Source organism: Dipodomys merriami, unplaced genomic scaffold (genome assembly GCF_024711535.1).
Source record: "Dipodomys merriami isolate MVZ:Mamm:240054 unplaced genomic scaffold, mDipMer1.0.p SCAF_369, whole genome shotgun sequence".
NCBI lineage: Eukaryota > Metazoa > Chordata > Mammalia > Rodentia > Heteromyidae > Dipodomys > Dipodomys merriami.
Genome location: NW_027205259.1, coordinates 84,661 through 107,113, shown reverse-complemented (window position 1 = coordinate 107,113; position 22,453 = coordinate 84,661). Strand labels below are relative to the sequence as shown.

General features: G+C 35.2%; 1 protein-coding gene across 1 annotated transcript in view; it reads left to right on the top strand.

Moving 5' to 3' along the window:
- The window catches only part of LOC138804550 (inactive N-acetylated-alpha-linked acidic dipeptidase-like protein 2), a gene marked incomplete at its 3' end in the record, with an annotated part of 613,633 nt that overhangs the window by 586,087 nt on the left and 5,093 nt on the right, over positions 1-22,453 (top strand). Inside the window, exon 6 of the mRNA XM_069988885.1 lies at positions 6,199-6,342. Coding sequence (XP_069844986.1) covers positions 6,199-6,342 — 144 coding nt within the window. The remainder of the gene's footprint in view (positions 1-6,198; positions 6,343-22,453) is intronic.

The following is a 22,453-nucleotide window of genomic DNA, read 5'->3' as shown; positions in this document are numbered from 1 at the left end:
TTTTACTCTGAAATGTCATCAACTACAATTCAGGTTATAGGTGTCTAAGCTAATGTGCTCTTTACATTTCAGGTAATCCATGTCAAAGTTAGTTTGTGGTTGAAGATTCACAGTAATTACATTATCACAGTGAAATAATTTATTTCTATATATTAATGAGGCAATGACCAGCGTCACACTTAGGAGCCACATATTCAAATTATTCAATATATTATACACACAACATTATATGGATCTTTTCTCTCTGTCTCTGTCTCTGTCTCTGTCTCTCTGTCTCTCTCTCTCTCTGCATGTGTGTGTATGTGTCTTCAGTTTGTATCAGGATTTAAGCTCAGTGCCTCATGTACTTGGTTGGACTTTTCTCTCAAGTTTGGTGCTCTACCAATTGAGTTATACCTCCACCTACCTAAACCTTTTAGCTGGTTAAAAGAAGATCAGAGTTTCTCAGATTTGTCTTCCTCACCTAGTTTTGAATCTCCTCCACAGATGTCAGCCTCTTGAGTGATTAGGATTACAGGCGTGAGCCACCAGTGCCTGGCTAGTAGATCTTTAGAGTACACATAATGTTTAAAATAAAGCAACTGTTAATGAATAAACTATCAACAAGCTGTGATGTTATTGCTAAAATATGAAAATTAAAGAGCTAAAATGTAATGTTACTGCTTTTGTATTTTCTGAACATTATCAAAGCCTAAGGACCACCCAATGTTTACATTATACATAAGTGCTTTTTATAGTTCATAAATGTGCTTTAAAATATAATGGAATAAAAATGGTACACATGTTTAGTTTTATTCAAACACTCCTAATAATGTAATAAACTGAAGTTCTTTTCTCAACTCTTGTTCACCAAAGAGGGTTTTTTCCCTTCAAGAAAAACTTTTCAGTATAATTTAATCTTAATGTCATATAAAGTCCTGCTTTTAGTATCTGTTCTCAAAAGTGAACTGTTTGTCAAATTTCCATTAAGATGAAAGTGAAAAAGTAATGAACCACTTACTTCAGATATTTCAAAACTAATACAAGTCTATTAGTCATGCAGACCCCCGAAAATCAAAGATTTGGGTATGTTCAATTATGGTTTAGGGTTCACTAACATTTAACTTTTAAATGTATTATTGCTTATGCTTAATAAAACACTGTAGAGAAAGATGAGGTCTGGCGATTGATTTCTCTTAACACATAAATATGTTTTAGCAATGACTTAATTCATTGAATTCCTTTTCAAATACAAATGGTAATTTTAAAACACAGTCAGTCAGTGAGTTGATTAAGCTAGATGGGTTTTTAGAATCTCTTTAATATGTCTGCTGATTGGGGAGTAGTTTCTGGGCAGAAGGGAGAAGACTTATAGATGGTTCTTCATTTGTGTCCCTGATGTATTTGTAAACATTCAGAAAATTGATAGGGTGGCATTTAAAATCATTTTTCAAATAATTGATATTATTTTTTAAATTAATTATTGATGACCTACCATGTTCCTGACAATATATTAAGCATTGTACATCAATTTCACTGTCTTTTTCTTTAAGGAAATGAGAATTAAGATGGAGAAAATGAGCTGGGTGCCAATGGCACACACCTGTAACTCTACCTACTCAGGAGGCTAAGACTTGATCTTGATTTGATGCTATCCCAGGCAATAAAGTCCATAAGACTCTTATCTCTGATTAGTCAGCAAGAAGCCAAAAAGGGAACCGTGGTTCACAAGGTAGAGCACTAGCCTCAAGCAAAAATAAATAAATAAATAAATAAATAAATAAAGCTCAGAGACAGTGCCCAGACCCTCAATTCAAGCCCCTGGACCAGTACAAAAAAAAAAAAAAAAGCAAGATGCTAGGGGGCAAAGGTAGTTTTGCACAGTGATAAGGTTAGTTGAAATTGACAAGGATTTTCAAAAGGTAGCTGTGTCATACACAGTTGATTATCAGTGAAAGCTTCATGTACAAGCTGGGGTTTGAGTCAGGCTTCAGAGGAAACATGTCTTGGAATATGTGGTGCTTCTTTCCCGGGGAGAACAAATAAAGGAGTTTAAGTAAGAACACAGACAACGTAAATTGTAGGGTGTACAGTGTGAGATTAAGTTTTAGCATAAGATATATGAAGAGTGATAGGAACTAATGTTAGCAATGGAAGGTAAAAATCTGAGTAGGACCTAAGATGGCCTTGAGCCAGAGTATTTGAACTGGTGAGAAATAAAATCATCTATCTTATCAAGTTTCATTTTGAGCTAGCTGTTGGTGGTACAAATTTTTAATCCTAGATCACTCAGGACGCTGAGATCTAAACACCATGGTTAGATGCCAGCCTGGGCAGGAAATTCCATGAGACTTCTCAATTAACCAGTAAGTATCTGGAAGTGAAGGTGTGGTGTAATTCCTAGAGCCCAGCCTGGAGTGAAAAAAAAGTCAAGCAACAAAACAAAGCTCTGGGTTCAAGTCCCAGTATTGGCTTACATACCAAAATAGAGGTTTCACATTTTGTGTTGGAAATGTATCAGTGCACAATCTGTGCTTTGGATGATGCAGGTTCCAATTCTTGGACACGTGACCTATGCCCTCTTATAGGGCTCTGTTTCAGGACAAACTCACACTTGATCTAATGCCCTGCAACGGCCATACAGAAATTCTTCATACTTTTCAAACAAGCAACACCACATTGTCATTTTTCTCTGAGTCCTGTAAATTATGTCTCCTCTCATGGTATTGTGACATGAAAATGCCTGGGAAGTAGTGAACTACACCTTGGTCAGGAGGCTTTGTCATCTATCCATATACAGGAGTTACAACATTATATAAGACCAGCACTATGCTTATATAACGACACTGACTCTAAGCTTAAATCTTTATTACTGTTTTATCTAAAAGTCGTGACTTCTACAGCTGCCACAGGCCTAAGGTAAATATCATTTTTCAGTCTCCTAGTTTTCCAGGTGATAAATTAAGAAAACACTTTAGAAACATTTTCTCATTTATAAGCTGGCTCCTGGAGTCTGCCTAGCAAATCATGAGCTCTACACCCCCTGCAGGCCTAAGAAATTAAATTCTGAGCAAACCTCTAGCAATTATTTCCCCAATAAAATTGTGTAAAAATATAGCTCTATGTTGGAAAGCATCAATGGCGAAACCAGACAGAGTCTTTTGTGTATTTCCTTTTCTGAATCTCTAAACATATTTAAGGTGATTTTTTTGTTATTCCTATAAACTTGATGTCATTTGCTTTCTCCCTCTTCTATACTGTGAACTTGTTAGGATTTTTCTCTAACTTCTATTTGTTTAATTTCTTTCTTTTCTTTTCTATTGATGAATACAAATTATTTGTCCAACATTTCAATGAGGTTTAATTTATAAAATGCCAGCTTTCCTAATCTTCGTCTCATTCACCTTTTCATTTGATCACTTTTAACAGTTTTACAGCCACTCTGAAAGATATTTACCTTTTACTCATTTCCACATACACTAGCAGGAGACACAACCTACCTGCTTTCCTTCCTTCCTTCCTTCCTTCCTTCCTTCCTTCCTTCCTTCCTTCCTTCCTTCCTTCCTTCTTCGTTCCTTCCCTACCTCCTTCCCTTCTTTCCTCCTTTTCTTCCTTCCTTCCTTCCTTCCTTCCTGCCTTCGTGCCTTCCTGCCTTCCTGGCTGCCTGCCTTCCTGTCTGCCTGCCTTCCTGTCTGCCTGTCTGCCTGCCTGCCTGCTTTCTTTCTTTCTTTTCTTTCCTTCCTTCTTTCCTTCCTTCTTTCTTTCTTTCTTTTCTTTCCTTCCTTCTTTCTTTCTTTTCTTTCTTTCTTTCTTTCTTTCTTTCTTTCTTTCTTTCTTTCTTTCTTTCTTTCTTTCTTTCTTTCTTTTTTCTTTCTTTCTTTCTTTCTGTCTTTCTGTCTTTCTTTCTTTCTGTCTTTCTGTCTTTCTATCTTTCTTTCTGTCTTTCTTCTCTTATAGGTCTGGGGCTTGAACTCAGGGTGTGGGAACTGTTGATTAGTGTTTTGGCTTAAGGGTGCCACACTATCACTTGAGCTATAGCTCCACTTCCACCTTTTTTGGTGGTTATTTGGAGATCTCAAATTCCTCTGAATGAGTAGAGACTCATATCCTAAGATGTAAGTTCTTAGGAAAATAAAGATGCCCTTTGATGTAAACAATTTTCACCATCTCCTTAAATGCACAATAAAAGCTACACAAGTTAGAGATTTCGCTTAAGAACTGGACATACATAAAAGGAAGACTGAAACTGGAACACTGTGTGTCACCTTGTACTCATATCAGTTCAAAATGGATTAAAGACCTAATGTAAGACATAAAACCTCAATACCACTACAGAAAGAAGTAGGGAAAACTTTGGCATAGGCAGAAACTTTCTGAGTAGAGTTTCAAAGGCTCAGCAAATAGAAGAAGGAATTGACAAATGGAATTGTAGCAAGACTAAAAGTTTTTGCAGAGTGAAGGACATAGTTACTAACCTAAAAAGACAGCCTACAGAATGAGAGATCTTTGCCCAATGATTATCTGTCAAGGGTCTAACACCAGAATATACAAGGAGCTCAAGAACCTGAACCTCTAAAGAATCAATAACCCAATTAATAAGTGGGCAACAGCACTAAATAGAGCCTTCTCAGGGCAGAAGAAGCACAGAACTTGTGGAACAAAGGGTCAACCAATTCAGCAGTGATACTTTACAACTTGGAGGGAGAGGGATGGGAGGGGAATAATGGCAGAAAATGAGGGGTTGACATTGTTCATAAAGAAATCTATTCATTACCTGAGTTATATAATTGTAACCCATCTGTATGTCACCTTTAGAAAACAATTTAAATTAAAAATGTCCAATAAACATATTGAGAAATACTCAAAATCTCTGGCCATAAAGAAAATTAATTTTTCTATATCTAGGAATTCTTCAGATCCTAACTTTGATTTTACAGTCAATATTCTTTGGATATTCAGCAGACATCTTTATTGCCATTGAATTTTTCCCTTCCTGGAGACCTCACTACCCAGGTCTCACTACACCCTACTTTATCCAGTTGTTGCACAGGTGCCCAAAGCTGAGGGCTCATATTTAATTAACAATGGCAAAATGAAGTTGATGTTTTTGATTTGAGTGGTATTTCTTGAGTAATGGGTTTCCATGTAGAATGTCAGGTGAATTCTTGGATTTTCAGACCTCCTGGTTTTCAGTTTTCTTAGACATTTGCTGCCAATCTATTCTTATTTATTATGAATATATATCCTATTTCCCTACTTGAAGGGAAGTGATTGTACACCAAATGGATAAGATATCTGAACAGTCTCAGTGATGGGAATACCATCCTTTGTGTCAGATCCTTCTGTGAGCTTCCTCTTCAGGATTTTTGTTTCTCGTGGGAATGAGGGAGGAGGAAGATCTGGCAGATATATGGGCTGGACTAAGGGATTCAGGAGGACAGACATCTTTACAAATAGACTTTCATCAGTGCTTCCTACAAAGAGCCCATCTGTCACCCCCTCGGACTTCAGTAGCTGGAGCTGCCAGTTTTTAAGCCTTGCTGGTTTCCGTGGCAGTGGCATTGCATGCATTACTTCTCAGCATCTTTGCTGTAGTTTAACCATTGTTTCCTCATGTCTGTGATGTCAGTTCACACTTGGTAATCTGAATTAGCATTTGTTGTTTTTTTGTTTGTTTGGTTGGTTTGGTTTTTTATTAGTGTGTGGGGATAATAGTCTAGGCTTTTGTGCTCATGACTAGTTAGTGCTGTACCCCTTGAGCCAAAGCTCTATTTCTGGCTTTCTTGGTGATGGATTGGAAATAAAAGTGTGGTCACTCTTTGCTGACGGGGCTGGATTTGAACTTCGATCCTTAAATCTCAATCTTCTGAACAAATTCTAAAATCTCAGTACTGTCAATTCTCTTGCCAACCTCCCCAAACCCCACCAATCCCTGCTTTTTAAAAATTCACTTTCTTACTACTATTGCTGTCATTCTAGGGGACAATTTGGGGGAACACAGAGGTAAGGCATGTGAACCATCTTCTATCTTTCACTAGGACAGATATTGTGTTTGGAGTAAACTTCTTAATAAAGTCTCTAAATGCATTCTTAGTCAGAAGACAAAGCATACCTAAATAAATAAATGAACAAATGAAAATTTATTGCTCATAATTTAAATACTCATTGCAAATAACATTTCTGCTTGCTAAAGATTGTCTCTTTCACTCTTGAATGCAGATGGGAACTTTAGACAAAGCAGAACAAACCTCACCTCCTTGGTAGTACAGCCCATCTCTGCTTCCCTGGTGGAAAAACTGATCTCGTTGCCAGCAGCAACAACCAACAAGGATCTCTGTACCCCTCTAGAACTTCCACAGAAAGGTGAAGTATTTAATATCAGTTTTGTGTGTCCTGTAGTTTTTGGGAAGACTGATTATTTTATAAAACTCTTCAATGGACATATTTATCATTATTCATTGTAAAAACCATTGGTTTTTGCTAAAGGGAACATTTATCTAATCAGTGTCTCTCTTATGGACATGTTTAGAAAGTAATTTTGATTAACTATGAGCACATAGAGGTTAAGAAAGAAGAAAAAGGCATTCTGAGCAGCTACACAGAAAACTAGCTTCACAAAATAAAGCGTTTTGAGCATGCAGGAAAATCAACTCAGCATAGCTTCTCAGTTTCAGCTTCAACAGTCTCATTACCTGCCAGGATTCAGTGAATATCAGACAGCTATGTGAGGGATGAAGCCTTTTAGCATAAAGCACTAAAGCCTAATTCCTGATATTGACTAAGAAATCCCTCTGTCTCTACACATCATCACCTAACTGTTTGTCAGGTCTTGGTGGACCCCATATGCTAAAACTGAGGTAGTTAAGCTCCCGGTAATGGGATGAAAGCCAAGGGCAAAGCTGCCTCCAGCTTCTGCATTCAAGTTCTAAAGAAAAGACGGTCTTTACATATGCTTAGGTTTGCCTCTAGTTGTTATGTTCTACCACTTCAGGGCTACGTGTGGCATTACTTTATTTTATTTTTGTATCCAGATCTAGGGGCTCAACTAGCTGTGTTTTATCACTTTTTCTCTTGGCAATGAAAGTATTTAAAGGATGTTTTGAAGAAACCTTTTCTAAAAGAAATCTGAACTCCAGGATAACTTGCTTTTATATACATACTTCACAACATCCTTCAGAGAGCCTCCTAAACTAATAATCAATAGAATATAAGCAACAATAACAAGTTTATGTCCTCAAAGTAAGAATGTAGAAGGATTCTAGCAGTCTTGTTTTGCTTTGTTTCTGTCATCTGCTCTGAGCTAAGGAAACTTAATGTGGGCTCTGTGCAAACGCAGAAACAGTGCAATAAAAATAGCATTGTGGGAAAGAAAGCACTGGACTGAAGGGCTAAATGCGAAACCAAGTTTAATTGATTCTACATATGTAATTAGAGCCTCTAATTCATTTCAAGCCCTACTTATTCATGTTAGTTCTCTAGTAAGAAGCCTTTGCTTGTCTCTATAAGAGGACAGGTAGCATTCTTCTCAAGTCATGGGAATAAAGTTATGAAACACATTTCTATAATTTCCTATATTGTAACATAGCAGGTGAATTAGCAAATCTCTTCCTCATCAAATAGCTATATCTATTATCTTCTCAATAGGCAAATAATGTAGCAAAGCAAAATAATGCTCTAAGGGTGTATCTCCATGATAAATTACCAACATGTAAGATATATGCTAAAACTCATTTTCAATTCCAGGGTTAAAGAAGTAATAAACATAGGTATGCTTTCTAATGAATTATATCATATCAAATTTTTTCGTGAGCATAATAGAGGTTGTTTTTTAGAATAATTCAGACAAGTATACTTAAATTTGGGGGAAGAAATTTCATATTATATACATATCCATAATGCACTTGATCAAATTCAGAGGAGTTTCATTGTGCTATTTCCATGACTTCCTACGAAATATTTTGATTAAAATTATATATTATATATATTATATGTTATTATATATTACAGTTACTTTTTAAACACTCTTTATTTTGCTCATTTCTTTATAAGAATTTGTAGTGGGTTTTGTTGACATATATAGGCATATATATATATATATATATAGTAATTTTTGTTTTTCAGAGCTTGACTTACCTCACTTAACATGACAATCTTTATTTCCACCAATTTTCTTGTAAATGTTATAAATTGAAACACTGAGAAAGACATTTAAAATTCTCAAATACGAATTGTGCAATCTTAGTAATAAGATAAATTGAAACCAGTATTAGTATTGCATAATGATAATTTTCCCCAAGTGAAATTGGATAACAATACTCATGATTTTTCTCCAAGATAATTATCTTTGAAGTTTCCAATAAACATGTAAAATCATTAGTTGCTCAAGATGATATATATGATGATGGTAGCTGAATAGATATGAAATTAAGTGCTGTTCTTTCCAGCAATAAGAGCAGTGACTAATTGTTCTTAGTTTACTTGATGGTTTATATATTGAAGATAATTTAAGGCATATTGTTAATGTATCTTGTTGAATTTTGTAAGCATATTTCCCAAGTTTTCTCTCAGTTTTAGGAAGCAAATAGTCACTAATCAAGTTTGAAAGTTAGTATTTAACAACACAGCTGTGAAAGGTGCAAAGAAGCCAATTATTTACCAAACCTATGTTAACACTTTATGTACACTGAATAAGAATTTCCTAAAACCCAGCTGATAATGTAATAGAATTTCCCCATGACATGTTCTTTATGAACATCTGCTGTCCAGTTTCTCTTTAGAAACTTTTGCTAACGTTGTCCAAGAATTCCATACTATGAACAACAGAGTTAGATCTTGATAGGTTTAAGTCTGTGGCATATCATATTAACCATATTATAACAATTGAAGAATGACTCAAGTCTGGCCAAACAAGGTAAAGACTCAATTTCTGAACTTTGTTTGAAAAGAACCAAAAGTGAACAAGAAAATATGTTCCTCCAGAATCTTCGGTAGCTATCTGGGGACCATCAGGTTATCCTATAGGCAAATGGAGCCAACATGAGAATTACTTGGGGGTAAGAGAGGGATTCTTGTACTTACCATTTATCTCTAAATAAAGTTTTACGTAAAGCTAGATCTAATGTACTCATATACATGAGTCAATGAATTGCCTCTTATATTTCTCCAAATTTATGTGTTTTTCAATTATTTTCAACTCAAAGCTATATAAGTGATACCATAAAAACAACTAAACAAAGGAATTAAATATGTGCATTTATGAACCAGCTTAGGAAAGTAGAGAATGAGAATTATTTGGAGATCTCAGAAAGAATTAAGATATTTGCCTGAAGAATGAAATAAGGTTAAGGAGCGATGACATTTTTTCTCAAATAAATGTGGTTATTTTCTCAAATAATATGATTATTATTGATTAGGTAATTGGATACTGACTCACATTTCATTTTCTCTTGTCTTTATCTTTGTATTCATAACTTGTATCATCACTTGTTAAGCTGAGGTTGAATCAGAGCATGGAGTCTTAATTGTTGAATAAAATTGGAGATTTTGGTAAATCAATGAATACTATAAATATAATGAAATATAATATCAACTAATATAATTTATTGTTAAAAGCAAAAATGAGTAAAGTCTAAAAAGAAATATTTTGATATATTGATGAACTCATTATTTTGAAAATGCTTCTTGCTTATATGTTGCATAAAACTTAACATTGATGAGCTTTTATATATTATTTCCTATTTACAATTAAGTTACACTTCTCTTTAGCAAAAAGTAGTTTTACTGGAATAAGATGCCATCTACTTCATAAACACATTTATAACCATAGATATTTCAAATATATTTTGAATATTTTCCTTTCCAATTTGTTAGTGTACTTAAAAGTACTCACTATTAGTGGAGCTTTGAAAAACATATTGACTATTATTACTATTATAAGTTGTGTCTATACAAACATTTGCTCACAAATAGTTTATTTTCACTTAAAAAATCCATTGACAAGAAATGTTAGTATGCTTTTATCCTGTATTATTTTTTGTTAGTTATGAAACTTCAAGTCATTTAAAGCAACTTCAAGATGACAAATCCAGTAATACATAATTATGTTCTGGATAAAAATAAATTCTTAGCATTATCTATTTTTATGTTTGTATGTATGTGTCTATTGATCTCTGCCTAACATCTATCAGCTGTTATCTACCTATCATCATCCATCTATCTAAATATACATATAGAGAACTCTATGTCTGTATTGATCTGTCTATCTATCTATCTATCTATCCATCTATAATCTATTTATCTATCTATCTATATAGTGGAGTGTTTTTGGTCTGATATAACATTACTTTAATTGTCAATATAACAATCAACCTTCTTGCTAGTACAAAAGGAAATATTCAATAAACCAAAATAAACAGGAAAATTAAAATCTTATTTTTGAACAGAGTTGGTGCACTAGCTTTGTGATATTCTTAACAAAAATACTTGAGATTAATAGCATTTCAGAAGGAATAGTTTAGTTTGGCTCACAATGTTCTGGGTTTGAGTCCAAGATCAGTTTCCCTCTTGCTTTTGGCAAGGTAACATGTCATGGTGTGGAGTGTGTGGCAGGGGAGGCTGCACTCCTGATGGAGGCCAGGAAGTAAGGTGAGAAACAGATTAAAATGTCTACATCAGGGTATATATCCCCAAAAGACTTACTCATTCCCACTCTGGTCACCTCCTGAAAGTTCAGCTGTATCCCTATTACACCCATAACTGGTGACCTAACTTTGTTCCCGGAGACCTCCAATTCAGGCTTCTCCAAACCTTAGCTCTGGGGTTCAATAACTTCCAGAAATCCAAATGGAAGAAAATATCCAGAAAAAAGATGACAAACTTTCTAATTTGTACAGAGGATTTCTATCTAATATGTATATGGATGTATGGTAGCATCTCTCTGTAAAAATCCAGCACGCAAGATCACTTTAGGAAAGAGTGATATATGTGGAGATACAGCAGCCTAGACGTTTAGAAGCAGGAAACTTGGCAAGGGTGACACTCAATTTTACATCTCTTCAAGTGGGCAATTGCCCAGTGAATCTGAGACTGGGCTGGAAGATGAGAGCAGTAATCTGTAGAACTGGAGATCAGCATTCATGAGCTATCAGTCTGAAGTTCTCAGACAAAAGAGAACAAAGTGTCAGAATTCCCTTTGAAGGACTATTCATCAAGGCTCTTTCAGAGTGTGCATAGGTGGGAGGCTTATTGTCCAAAGTCCACAGAAAGTGCAGTGATCTTGGTTCCCCGGGAGTGCAGGTTGGGCTGAGGGTGACAGTACTGTCATTCTCCTAGAACTTTCCCAGAGTCCAGCTTCTTATTTCAACAGTTTTGATCGGACAAAGAATTCACCCTAGACTTAGTATAGAGTTGTTGTTTGCTAAAATGTCTAAAGGGTATCTAAGATGGAATTTTTAGATTACTATCCCTCTATCCCTCTATCCCTCTGAAGAGTGTTGTTCTTTTTTTGTAAATTTCTCCATGTTTCTCAGCAATGTTTAAGCCTTTCACATTCTCAGCTCCTTACTCTGATACACATTTTCACTGGTTGGATAATTCACTGGAATTAAATCTAGTACAAATACATTGTTCTTTCACAACATTTCCCCCACTATACACTGTCATTTACTAACTTAGGAATGATTAGAGTCTCTTTAATATCTTTTAAATTTTAAATCTTGTTATTACCTTCATGTAGCCAAAACTTTTATTATTCAGTATTATCTATAAAATTATTTTCCACTTGTGTCCCTAGATTGAAAAGACCTCATTTCCTCTAAATAGTTAAATCTCCATGTCAGTAGCTATCTTTCCCAATGACCTTCAGGTTAATATAAGGATGAAGTAGCCTCTCCAACAAATTTCTCAGGTTTTTGGTCATGGTATGATACTTGAAATTAACATATTTTCTGAACTAAAGCATGAATAGTTCATGTTTAATTAGAATGCATTGTATCTCTTTACATTTCAATACTTTGACTCATTTTTTATAGTCCAGGAGATGACTAATCAAATGAGTTTGTACTAGGCTATTATCAGACAGAGTTTTATATGAGCCCATTTAAACCAGTTTCATTTTTCTGTTTTTACTTTCTGGAAATACAGGGTGTTAAACTCAGAGACTTGCATCTGGTCATCTTTTTCCTTTTTGTACAGTATACTTTTGCCTGGTACAGATCTACTTTTGTTTAACTTCTATTCTAGTTTTTTGGTTCCAGTATTTGGGCTTAAACTCAGGGCTTGGTTATTGATCTTTTGCACTCATGTAGGGCTCTCTACCACTTGAGACACAACTCAATTCAGCATTTTTGCTGGTTAATTCTAGATAAGGAGCTCATGGACTTTCCTGCTAGCTTTGAAATGCAATCCTCAGATCTCAGCCTCCTGAATAGTTAGGATTACTGGCCCTCTGGGGACTCTCATGCATGGTCGCTATCTGTTCTTAAGTTCCACTGTTTTGTGACCTTTACTGACCTCCTGCTATCACGATGCTCCCAGTTTTGGCCAGTGTCATTAATGCATGCATGCGCTGTGCTTAGATAATAGTATTGCACAGTGCAACAGTGTTTCTCCCATTGTGTCCTATCAGCTTGTCAGTGTGTTTTGTCACTAAAACTACTATCTTTGATGACTTTATTATGTTTGAACCTGTCCTGTATCCTCACTGAAGTCATGTATTTTCATTTTCTTTCATAAGCAACAAGTGTGAACATCCTGCCCACTAATTTCAATCTTAATTTATTGTTTCCTGCCCAATTAGCGACAGCTATTTTATTATATCAATGGTGACTTTACAGCTCTGCAAGACTTGGGATTCCATTGTTAAGAAGAAATTTATCCTCTTTTGATGTTTATTATGTGTTTATTGACAAATACTAGCTGGGCGCTGGGGGCTCACACCTGTAATCCTAGCTACTCAGGAGGCTGAGATCTGAGGATTGCAGTTCAAAGCCAGCCCGGGCACGAAAGTCCATAAGACTCTTATCTCCAATTAACCACCAGAAAACTGGAAGTGGTGCTGTGGCTCAAGTGGTAGAGCGCTCGCCTTGAGCTCAGGGACAGTACCCAAACCCAGAGTTCAAGCCCAATGACCTACAAAAAAACCCCACAAATACTAATAGAATTATTACTTAATAAAGCCATATAGTTAATTGATTCAATGGATTATAATCTGTTCCTGGGTTTATTTTCATATGGAAGTGGTCAAAATAAGCCAGAAATAGTCACTTCTGCCTGGGTTCTGAGTCACTTGGCACATTCTCACCGCTCTTAGAGTCTTTCTTTCCTTTCATATCTTGAGATACATTGTGTCATCTATATTCTTCCTGCCAGTGCCTTGTTCTCAGTCATTTATTTTAAAAGTCTAGTGTCTTGGAGTGATCATTGCACCTAGAAAACAAGATCTAGATTCTGCCAATGCTGGTGGTTTAGATATGCTGTGTTTTAGTGCTGCCTAATAAACAAAGATAGGAAAATTATGATAGTTCTATTATTATATTTAATGTAAATGCATAAGATAAATCTATTATGTTTCATAGCAATTTGTCATTAATGTCCATCTATTGCTTCCTATCATCTGTCTACATATATGCAAGGGCATAGCAGTACTTAATTTTCTTTTTAGTAGACCAGTCCTCTGACAGAAGTTAGCTTCTTATGAGATTAAGTTTTCACTTAACCTTTCAATGTGTCCTGCCTCCACAGGGTAAAATTCTGATTCCAGAATTCCATGACAGTTCTGACAACTTTCCAGGCATCATGATCCAATATAATTTGCACTTACATCACTTACATCAAATGTTTCACCTGCCTCTACCTTCCTTAAGGTAGACAATTTCCATACCCAACACATAGCCAAAATATCTGACTATGCATGGTTATCTCTTCAGTGGGGATGTACTTCTTGAGCACTACTCCAGTGTAACTATTGTATATGTGTGTGTGTGTGTGTGTGTGTGTGCATATACTAGGATTTGAACTCAGAACCTCTTCCTCTCCTAAGCTTTTCACTCAATGCTCATGCTCTACCCCTTGAGCTCTACTCACTTCCTCCCTTTCTGCTTCTGTGAAGGTTTGTGGTATGTATGCTCCATGATTGTTGCTATCCTCACAATATTCAGCTTCTCTCTTCTGTCTTTCTCTCTGTCATCAATCTCTCTTCCTGCCTCTCTGTCTGTCTCTCTCTCCCTCCCTCTCTCTTCTTCCCTTCCTCCATCCTTCTCTTTCTCTTTCAATCCCTTTATTTCTCCCTTTTCTTTCTATTCTCCCTCTCAGTTCCTCTCCCTGCCTTCTTCTATCTCCCCCTCTCTCATCTTCTGTCTCCTTTTCTTTGTCTCTCTCTTTTTCCTCTCTCACTCACACACATACACACTCACTCCATTGTTTTCACCACAAGTGCTTCTTGCTCCTCCACGCTGGGCCACCCTCTGGAACTTGGTTTTCCTCTTTACCTTACATCATGTTCAGCCTCTTTCTTTGCTCCACAGTGACCACAATCTACTGCCTTGGTCAGTTACTACATTTGGCCAAACCCTCATGATGGGATTCAGATCAGCAACACCAATGAAGGAAAGAGGAAGTTGGAGAAAATATCTATTTTCTCTTTAGTGTGTGATCATTTGTTTTACAAAACCATTAATTAAAAAAAAACTTATCCTCTTTCTTACTTTTTTTCTTTTATTTTCCACTCTAGAGTTAATAGTTACCTATGTTCTATTTGTAAATGTATTCACTCCAGTACATAGTTTCTAGTTTTAGCTTCACTCCCTCTGACATATCTAATTGCTGCCTTTTCTGCTTATAAAACATTTTAAGTGTTCAGTTATATTTGCACTTGGTTAACAACATGTGATTTGGCCTTTAATATCAAACTTTCTGACAAGTCTGATATCAATATGATTCTCTTTTTGTTTTTGAGAATGCTGTTATTTCAACTCTGGGAGCTTTAGAAATATTCCATTTGTCTTTTGCACTTTTAATTTTTACTATAAAATGTATACATGGTTTACCTATTTCCTGAAAAACAAAAACAAAAACAAAAACTTCTAGGTAATTTTCTATGCTTTTCCTAGGCTCTTTTCAGAACTTGTTTTCTTTTTTTTGGAAGGGGGTTGCTGGTCCTGTAGCTTGAATTCATGGGCGTAACACTTTCCCTGAGCCTTGTGCTCAAGACCATTATTATACTACTTAAGACACAGCTCAGCGTCTGGCCTTTTGGGGGGAGTTAATAGGCGATAAGAGTCCCAGAGTCTTTCTTGCACTTGCTGGCTTTGAACTTACAGGCTTCTGAGGAACTAGGATTACAGGTGTGAGCCATTTCTGCCTGGTTCTAAATCGCTCATTTCTATTCAATATGTTTTTTCCTTTTTTTTTCTTTTATTTTCTCTGGAGGTGGTGTGGTACTGAGATTTGAAGTAGATGTTTCATGGTTGTTAGTCAAGTACTCTACAACTTCACCCAGGCCTGTAGAACTTAAGTTCTTTTTGTCTGTGGACTGCTATCAAACTTTGATCCTTTTTTCTCTGCCTCCTATCTAGCAAAGAGATACTGCTGTGATCCTCTGACTTTCAACTATTCCTTGTGACTTTTGGTTGTATTTTCATATTTCACATGTTTATTCTTTTCATGTGACTCTCTAGGAAAATTTTATATTATCTATACATTCTTTATTCTTATCTATTTATCTATTCTAGCTGAAGACATATACCTTAGCATTATGCTACTTCAACTAACTATTATTGCCTCTATTTTTAACTGCTCTGAGGTTTTCGTTTCTCATGGCTGTGCATTCCATTTCTTTCATAAAGAAATAACGCTAACTTCGAAGTCATAACCCATGTGTTCCTTCTGTTGCTTTTGGAAGTAGATGTCTTCTAAGCTCATTTTCTGTTTTGCTGATTGTGAACCTCAGATTCAAGTATGTGAGAACTCAGCCCTGAATGGCCTCCGTTTTAGGTGACTTACATGAGGCCTCAGTTTACAAATTCCTATGTTAATATAACCACAGAGTTAATTTCCCCAGGCATTATAAAACCATCTTCATTTTCTATCTCTACATGAGGCAGATTCAATTCAATTACTATTACGTATAGCTTTAGAAGATGGCTGATTGCTTATGCTTTAATTTTATTATCTCGAGAAATTTGAAGGAAAGATGAATACCCAAGAAAGCAAGTTTGTCCCAGCTACTTTAAACAATACCATAGGCCAGCAGACATGGGAAGGGCTGACTAACATGCTTCCTGTCCCACTTAGGGATCCTTCCTTTTTAATACTTCAACTGCTAATACTCAGAAGAACATTCATTATCTGTATTCTTCTGTTTTCTATTCACTTCAATTTCTGGTTAGACATTTCATCTGCACTCCAGACAATTATTAATATAAGGTCATCCTTTTTTGTTTCTAAACCATCATACATCTTTTAGTCTAGAGTTAAGTCATTTTCTGATTTGAGATAATGTGTTTTCTTTTTCTCATCTATAATAAGAATTTACCAGTTGACGGATGAATTCTTTCTGTGGCAGAAACTACAAAGTACACAATTATTGTTGTGATTGCTATGAAGAGTAACACAGACTTATTAGTCGTTGTTCAATTTAGTAAAGCAAGCAGGAATGATCATCATTATAAGGGAAATTTACCAAGACTGCTGACATCAGTTATTAAAACTTAAAGTGTAGCCAAGTGTTGGTGGTTCACACCTGTTACTCTACCTTTTTAGGAGGCTGAGCTCTGACGTTGGTAGGAAAGTCTGTCAGACTGTTATCTCCAGTTAACCATCAAAAGACTGGAGGTAGGGATCTGGGTCAACTGGCAATATGCTACCCTGGAACTGGCAATATGCTACCCTGGAACTATAAAGCTCAGGACAACACCCAGGTCCTGAGGTCAAGCCCCAGGATTGAAATTGAAAAACATAATCAAAATGTGATCATGATATTCATTTCAATAATTGAACTAGATTCTAAACATAGTTATTTTCAGAGGAGAATATCCAGCAGTAAAAAACATTACATATCAGGATCAACATACATATGGGAACACAAATAAGAGGAACAAAGGCCTGTTTCTGCTACACAAATATGACATGTTTTAGGTCTAGTCTGTCCAGTCTTTCATTTCATTTTGTCTTGTTTTGCTAGCCTTTGAACTTTATTGTTTTTCTTTATTGTGAAAATACTGTACAGAGGGGTTACAATTACATGGGCAAGATAATGAGTATATTTCTTATCAAGCATTGTTGCCTCCTCCTTTGTTTCCCCTTCCCATCCCTTCCCATCCTCCCCACCCCCCCACCACCCAATCCTCTCCCGGCTCCCCTCCCGCCCCCCTCCTCCACCAAAGTTGTAAAGTTCGTTTTTGACATAACGACTTGTACATCTCATTGTTTATGCTAGTACTCTATAACTTGAGCTGCAGCTCCACTTTCAGCTTTTTTAGTACTTCATTGGAGCTGTACATCAGGGACTTTCCTGCCTGGGCTGGCTTTGAACCATGTTCTTCAGATCTCAGCCTCCTAAATAACTACAGGAGGCATGAGCCACCAACACCCAACAAATAGAAGTCTTTTTTGCCAGTTAGAAGGCTCTAATGTAAAGAGCATCCCCTGCAGAGCAAAAGGGTTTATGTTTGTTCTTAGACCTTTCCTTCTTTTAAATAGGAATCTTAGACTCCAGATGTAGAAGGAGACAGAATAAAATTATTAGAATATCTTTCCATATAAATACATATATATATTCATATTCTAGGAACTCTTATGGAACTATCAGAAAATATACTTTAAAAGCAACTATCAAAATAGAAAATCAAATGTAATTTAATATCCATAAGCAAAAATGAAATAGAAGGAATCTCAGAGAAGTATTTTATGGTCTGGTGTTGAGAGACTCCACATGTGTGTGAGGACATGTGTATGATGGCAGGGAGTTTGCATTAAGGACACCCTATAAAACCAAGGCCGTGGGGTATAAGTAGGAAGTAATCTACTCTTCAATATAAGTTTCCTTCTGCTTGGGTCTTGGGTGTTCAATCCAAAATCTGCCCTTAGGTCTCAAAAGCTGTGGCTTAGAATTTTTACTTCCATTGTAATACAGAAACTCTAAGCCAAACAATTATCATTAAAATTGTTCCCAAGACATGAATGCCTCTGAGATATCTAGCAGAAAAACACGTAATGCTGAGAAAATATTTACCAGAGAAATACAAACCAAAAGAAAGAGGGAGTCATTATATTAATAGTTGAATTTGAGTGGGAGAAAATAACTTCAGGAAGAAAATGAGGTTAAAAAAAGATGTTTTTGGAGTAATTAGTTCATCAGAATTTTTATGGCCTTAAGCTAGTTTAAAGTAAAGTCCTATAATATTGCTCCAATCAATTGATAAATCTAATGTAATTCTAAAAAAATGTAATGTATTTTGGTCATTAACTCAAAAAGCATATAGCCAATATAGAATAAGTAATAAGGCTATACTCACACAAATTTGAAGCTTGAACTATTGAAACATGCATAGAATATGTACATGTTTAAATAAAATGTGTTAGTAAAAATACTTATAAAATATTTTTTAAATATTTGTGAAATAGGCATTATATAGACTAGCATATATGGTAGTCATAATACTTACATGTAGGTTTTAATAACAGTACTTATTCAATTGAAGTACCTTAATGGGTCACAAAGCAAATCTCACAACACTAAATTATCAGTAGCATCCATTCTTATTTTCTATTCATAAATATTTTAAATATAAATATTAAAACCAAATCTCAAGCTATTTATGTGATTTTATAATTTGAACATAAACCAGATTTTTAAAGATCATAATAAAATATTAACACAAATTAAATTTTTGAAAAATAAATGTAGGACTTGTCAGCAGTAAGACCTTATAAAGATACCAAAGTACTATCACTACATCTGGATCCTTGTCCAGGCTCAGTGGTCAGAAAGGTTTGCAAGAGAATCATAGTTTAGGGAAGGTTTGGGAAATGTTAGTAAGAACTCTTTCAATCCATCAGCCAGGCATAGTGGAGTAGTACACCATGGTCCCATCTATGCAGGAGGTATTAAGTGGGAAGATCATGGTACTTGAGAGCTGGCCAAACAAACCCACACATCATCATCATCATCATCATCATCATCATCATCATCATCATCATCATCATCATCATCATCATCATCATCATCATAAAAAGTTTGAAAAAGAAAGTAATTTTGAAGGTTTAAATGTATGCATATATCTTAAAATAGAAAGATGGTAAGCAATACATCTAAATTAAAGAGCTAGGCAAAGAGCAGCCAGGGAAATTTTAAGAAAGGAAATAATAAATACAATAAATACATAGTATCAATGAAAAAAAATAAAGTAGGCATTCCTCATGCTTCAGAAACTGCATTGTTGTTGTGAATGTTTATCTGTGTGCTGAGATAGCTCTCCTTGGTTAGCCCAGATTTATCTCCACTTGCTATTTCCTGTATCAGCCTCCTATGTGCTGGGATTGTAGGCATATATCATAGCGCTTTGCCATAAATTCTTGAAGAATCTAGGCAAGTAAGAAAAGATCCCTTAGTCCTATTGGAGACTCTCTAATCCTGACATCAAAACTAGACTAGAATAAACAAGTAAAATAAGCAAACATACACTTACAGATTTCTATGCAAATATTCTGAAAAAAAATTAGTCATTAAACACAGGAAAGATAATTTGACCAAGTAAAGTTATTCCAGAAATACATGCATGCCTAAACAGTTTGAAGCCAACAATTATCCTTATAAATGATTCAACTTCAGTTTATAAAAAATATTTTACCAAATTAGAAATGGAAATGATCTTCTTAGTTTGATAAGGGGAGTTTTCCAAAAAAACACAGCATATTTTTATAGTTAAAATCTTGGATACATTCTTTTCAATGTCAAGAACAACAAACAAACTAAGGACAATTAACGGCTCCTGATCCACACAGGAAAAAATTAAGAATAAAACCTGGCATATCCTTGTATATTACATACTCTTCAGTATTTCTATATATAAGAAACACTTCATAATAAAAAAAATTAAAAAAATGGACAATGTGCAAATCACTGTTTTAGATATAAATGCTTCTAAGTGAAGATCTGGATTTGAGCCTCATTTACCAGTTTCTATTTATTTAATAAATAAAGATAATAGAACCTATTTGTGCTTTCAAGGATCAAGAAGATTCAATATGATAAATAAATGTACATTAGTTTATGGTGTATGAAAATGGTTACCATAGGCTAGACTGCACTATATTGATGTATGGTACTATTGCAAGTAGTCTTTTGTATATGTTATGTTGAATTAGAAAGAAAATAAAATTGAATCTTCCAAAACCACACATGATTCTCCATCCATACCTAAATCCAACAGGTAGAAAAACTAAAGGAAGTTCACCTATCTGGATAATCTGGAACAAATCTAGAAAACAATTAAAAATAGAGAGAAGTATATGATTTTCCAAGTCTTATGGCATTGTAGAAAAGGCAAACCTGTGAAGACAATGTAAGATTAATGATTCTCAGGGAGAAAGGAAAGATGAATACGTGGAGCATGGGAGATATTTAGAGCATAGAAACTATCCTGTGTGATATTACAGGAGTTGATACATGTCATTGTGCATTTGTCAAAACCTATAGAATGCAAATCACAAAGACTGAAGCCATAATGTAAGCTCTGGGCTTGGTTAATAATAGTATATTTATAGTAGCCCATCAATCTTGACAAATGTTGCATACAATTGCAAGATGTTACTGGTATGAAATACAGAGAGGAGAGAGGAATATTCATGATCTGTACTTTCTGCCAACATTTTAATAAGTCTAAAATGGATGTGGCAAACAAAACAATCTATTAATTTAGGGGAAACTTAAAAAAGTGTACATTCTCTAAATGGAAATCGCAATGGCATGTATGCTTTATGTAGATTCTTTTTAATCAGAGATAAGCTACACAGGCATTCTGTGAAGACACTTATTCTTGGTTTAATCATAGTTTCTGTCATTTTTTTCAACCACCACCTAGTAACCTTCTCTTTATTTCTTTAAATTATATTTTCATTATCTGTAAGTAGTTTTAAAAAGGAGTTATCATTTAGCAAATCAGTTTATAAGAATAATGAATCTAGATTAAAATTATCACATTCATCATTCTCTCACATCCTTCTCAACCTTTTCCTCCAATTTTCTAGTTTCATAGAATATGCCTGAAAATGTATGACTGCCTTGTCCCCCTTCCTCTCTCCATTTTTCTCCAGGCTCCCTCTCCCCTTGACCTCTTCTGTACAGCTTTCAAGTACTAGTTTCATTATTTATTTTGTTGATTTAGGAGTGAGTTTTTCTAAGGAATTACACCATTTGAATTCTCTTCTGCAATGATCATACTACAGTTAATATGTTTGTGGACTTTTGCGTATAAAACCATATGTATTTCCCTGCATGTTTTAAGTTAAATCAAACTTCCACATACAAAAGAAAACATGTATACTTGTCTCTCTGGACCTGACTTAAATTTATTTAACATAATTCTTTTTCAGGTCCATCCATTTATTTTCAAATTATGTAATATTCTTTCTAATGAATAGGTAACTGTATATATCTTATGGTTAAATTAATTAAAATATAAATTGTAACAACTATGGAAGAAAAAACATTTATTAGTATAATTTTCATCCAGCAGTAAGAAGTGAAAATCAAAGACTCCCTTGAATTCTATAGTTTCTTAGCATTAGCTTTTTTTTAATTGCCACCCTCTACTTAGATGCTAAGACCTTACCCATGACCCCTCCCTCACATACCATGTGCTCCAAGATCCATCAAGTACAAGGGCAACACAGATTACTAATTAGCAAAGGCCACTGAAGATCAAGTCAGAGCTATGCCTAGAATTCTTCCTGACTGGTGTGGATACTTGGGCAAAGCTGGTGCTCTACCAGTTAAGCCACACCTCTATTATCTGCCTTTTGGCTGGTTAGTTGGAGATAAGAGTATCAAGGATTTTTCTGCCTGGCTTTCTTTGAAGTGTGATCCTCAGGTCTCAACATCCTGAGTAACTAGGCTTACAGAACGTGAGCCTTTAGCACCTGGCTTGCAAAAATTTGTCAACACATGTAAATGGAAGTCAAGGAGGTAAACTAAATAATGGAGACTTAAAATGCAATGGAAGACCTATTAACATTTGCAGAAAGACTATAATGTATGAAAAAACTTGAGTACCTTTAAGCACTGATATCCTTTCCTTTGTGTGGCATTTTATTTACAGTTTTCAAATAATCACAGAAGAATGTTAAAATCTATCTGATATGCACTTTTTCTGAAGACAGACATGTATTTGATATTCTTTGGAAATACTTTTGTTTTTTCTCTCTTCTCAAAGAGGAGCCCCAAGATCTCCTATGTGTTCTCCGTTTACAAACAATT